General features: G+C 44.0%; 1 protein-coding gene across 14 annotated transcripts in view; it reads left to right on the top strand.

The window, feature by feature from the left end:
- Nucleotides 1-24: 24 nt before the first annotated feature.
- The window catches only part of LOC113214237 (uncharacterized), a 28,577-nt gene continuing 25,470 nt past the window's right edge, over nucleotides 25-3,131 (top strand). For 7 of the 14 annotated variants that reach the window (XM_052268679.1, XM_052268691.1, XM_052268685.1 and 4 more), the window contains exons 1-8: nucleotides 26-309; nucleotides 469-685; nucleotides 781-819; nucleotides 921-1,658; nucleotides 1,760-2,093; nucleotides 2,222-2,587; nucleotides 2,696-2,758; nucleotides 2,847-3,073. In XM_052268679.1, the coding sequence (XP_052124639.1) occupies nucleotides 588-685; nucleotides 781-819; nucleotides 921-1,658; nucleotides 1,760-2,093; nucleotides 2,222-2,587; nucleotides 2,696-2,758; nucleotides 2,847-3,073 (1,865 nt within the window). In that variant the 5' untranslated portion in view covers nucleotides 26-309; nucleotides 469-587. Of the gene's footprint in view, nucleotides 310-468; nucleotides 686-780; nucleotides 820-920; nucleotides 1,659-1,759; nucleotides 2,094-2,221; nucleotides 2,588-2,695; nucleotides 2,759-2,846; nucleotides 3,074-3,131 lie in introns of all 14 variants that reach the window. The other 7 variants (XM_052268689.1, XM_052268678.1, XM_052268682.1 and 4 more) reach the window with 4 other exon arrangements.

The raw sequence follows: 3,131 nt of genomic DNA, 5'->3' as shown, positions 1-3,131 counted from the left end.
AAGTGTTGTACGACGGCACCCCGCGTTCGGTTCGCGTTCGGGTCGGGGTGGTCGTTCGGGAGTTATCCCAGTGCCCTGCCTGGTGCGAGATTCCGTTCGAATCCTTTTCTCAGAGTTTGCCCCCCTGTAAAATTTTGCAGGTCTTTGACCCCAAGTTCAGTAGCTTCTGCTTGTTGACATTTTCCTGTTCGCTCGCACCGTGTAATTTTATTTGGAGATGTTTTGAATGAAAAAGTGCTTTGTTGCTTTTATTTTGAAGAGAAAACATTCATTATTTTTAGTTTTTGATTCAGCTTATCCAATATGGAGGTTAGCAGAGCTCAATAATCTCAGTCAGAAAACCACCTTGTCTGTTCAAGGCAGATCTTCTAACCCGTTTTCTCACACTTTTCTTCACCCGTTTTTATGTTTCAAGTTGACTTTGATTCATTCGTTTCACGGTTGGAATTTTTCTTTCTCTTCTTTCAGGGCCGGAAGAAGAAAAGCTGCTTGGGTCTATTCTGCTTCCCTCATACACTATATCACCATGCACACCTCAAGTCGATCGAGTCTACAGGAAGTTCAGCTTCAAAGCAGAACACGCGAACATGCGGACGTACTACTTTGCCGCTGACACCAATGAAATTATGCTGCAATGGATGCATTGCATGAGCCTCGCTTCTGTCTTGCAGGATCGACCTACTAGGTGAGTTAATTTTTATGTTGCCTTGCTCTTGCCTTTCATTTTGACGTGGTAGCATTGCTAAGCTTGAAACACAAACTCTTCTGTGCTGCTATCAGAGAGGAATCTTATCAAATTGATTATGATACTATACACTGGTATGTATAATCTGTTCAGATAAAACTGTCCAGTGTTAGTCTACCCTATTCTTGTCAAACTATTTAATACCTTAACTAATTTTTTCAATTGTTTTTTCCAGCTATGAGGATCCCCGTGTGATCACTCAGCAGCCAACTAATGCTCAACACAGTCCCGGTGATGAAAGTGAGGCTGGATTTGGCTCGTATCGACCAAGGTTAGCAGTTTCTGGAAGCATGAATGGATGGCAGAGCCCCCTTCTGCAGCAACAGCAGCAGCAACAGCAGCAACAACAGCAACTAAATGCTCTTGATGATCGTAGCTTTCACCATCACCTGTACGCCAATGCACCCCCCAAGCCACGGCGCCTTGCTAATGAGGACATGGGCTCCTCCAGCGAACAGTCACCAGAACATCATCAGAACCTAGGAGCGCAGCCTCAGCAACCCCCTAGACTCATGCAGTCCAACTATCAGTTCAACCCAGCTGCAATGCCGCAAGTCCAATCGCGCCTTGTCATGTCCCCTAACAATGCAGAACGACGGACTCCTGACACTTACAGCCGCCCTGCAGGATCCATGCAGGCTGCTCTAAACAATAAAATGAAGCCAACTGATTATGAAGATATTTATAACAGTGAACGAAGGCAGATGGAAAGCCAGTCATGGGCTAGTAAGTTTGGACAGCAGGCCTATCTTCAAACTACTGGTCAGAGTGCAACTATTATTACCAAAGGCTATGAAGCAACTTACAATTCACGCCCTGATGAGAAGCAGCAACTAACACCTCTTGCTCAGAGTCCTCGAAAACAACCACCAAGGCCCCACAGTGCCGATTTCCTTGACTATGATGCTCGCAGGTACATACTAAAGCCATAATATAATTTTCACAAACAATTTTTCTCTGCTTCTAAAAAATTTGAACCCTTTCTTTTATTCTTTTAATTTGTTTATTTTGCAGACATGAGGATGGCATGGATATCACCAAAAGTCCAGAACCACAAGTAAGAGGGTCCAGATCTCAGCTTAATTCGCAACCCCCACGTCCAAAGTCAAGTCTTGATATCATGCGTGATCCTGACAATCTGTACTGGTCAGAAGAAGGTTATGCCCAGAAAATGCGCCAATCAGCTTACCTTCTCCAGCAGGGCCCTGGTGGTGCTCTCCCTAACCAGCAACCCCCCACCCGTAGTAATTTCCCATCCTTTTCAAACATGCTCCAATCCCAAAGCTCCTCTAGAGTCGCTGAGCTTGCTGCTAATCGAGTTCTCTCCCCCTCTGCTGAACTTTTAAGGGTAATTAGAAATAAAACTTGATTCTCTTGAGTAATAAGAGAGGAGTTCCCTACCCCATCGTCTGAAACAATTATCAATTGATTAAAAACCACTTTTAATAATAACACATTTCATTCTATGTTTCATAGGAGAGTGAACAGCAGCACATTTTGAACATGCAGCGAAGACAACAGCAACTTCTTGAGGAGCAAAAGATTTTGCAGCAGCAGCTAGAGTATCAAAAACAGCAGAGCCAGCAGGAACAGCTTCAAAGGCAGCAGATTGAGGAGGAAGAGGAGCGGCAGCTTCTGTCCTACTATTCCGAGATGCAGACACCAATGACACAACAGCCTTTCACACGCTCAGCCAGTGCTCGCCTTCCGCGTCACAAATATGACACTGAGAGAGATGATGATGAAGAAGGATTCAAACAGAGGAGAAACAGTGGAAGTGGCAGTGGACTGTATTCTCACAGGCGATCAGGCGCTGAGTATGGGAGTCAAAAGTTTCAACAGGTTTGTAACATTAATCAGTAGCTTTAAAAATATTAGAAAAATATGAAATTGGATTTGTCTGTGTCTTACGGTGTAGAGAGTGAGTTGCAAATGTTTACTTGTTAACAGTACTCTGCTTTAAGCACCACACCAGACTTATCTACCCCCTCCCCCCTAGAGGCGACTACACCAGTTCGTATTCCTCTAGTGGAAACTCATGTGTTATCCACATTTTGTGTAACATTAAAGTTATTAACAATTTGTCTTTTATGTCCTTCAGCGTGAGGAGTCAATGAAGCGTCTGCTGGAATGGAAGCAACGTATGTTGCAGTCTCCTCTAGCAAGGAAGCCCTCTGGTTCTGCAACAAGAGGTGTAAATTCTGCACAAAATCAACTTTCTAATTATTACAAGCAGCAAGCACTACGTGAACTTGCTGATCAAGAGCGTAGGGCGCAGGGCTTGTCAAGGCACCTCAGTCAAGATGCACTTCATGATGGGCCATACAGGTTTGTAGTCTAATGTGGTTTTTAAATGTGATTTGCTATGTTACATGTATATTAATAT

This window comes from Frankliniella occidentalis, unplaced genomic scaffold (genome assembly GCF_000697945.3).
Source record: "Frankliniella occidentalis isolate FOCC.00 unplaced genomic scaffold, Focc_3.1 Scaffold74, whole genome shotgun sequence".
NCBI lineage: Eukaryota > Metazoa > Arthropoda > Insecta > Thysanoptera > Thripidae > Frankliniella > Frankliniella occidentalis.
Note: the sequence above shows the minus strand (reverse complement) of the source record. Positions and strands in the feature narration are given on the sequence as shown.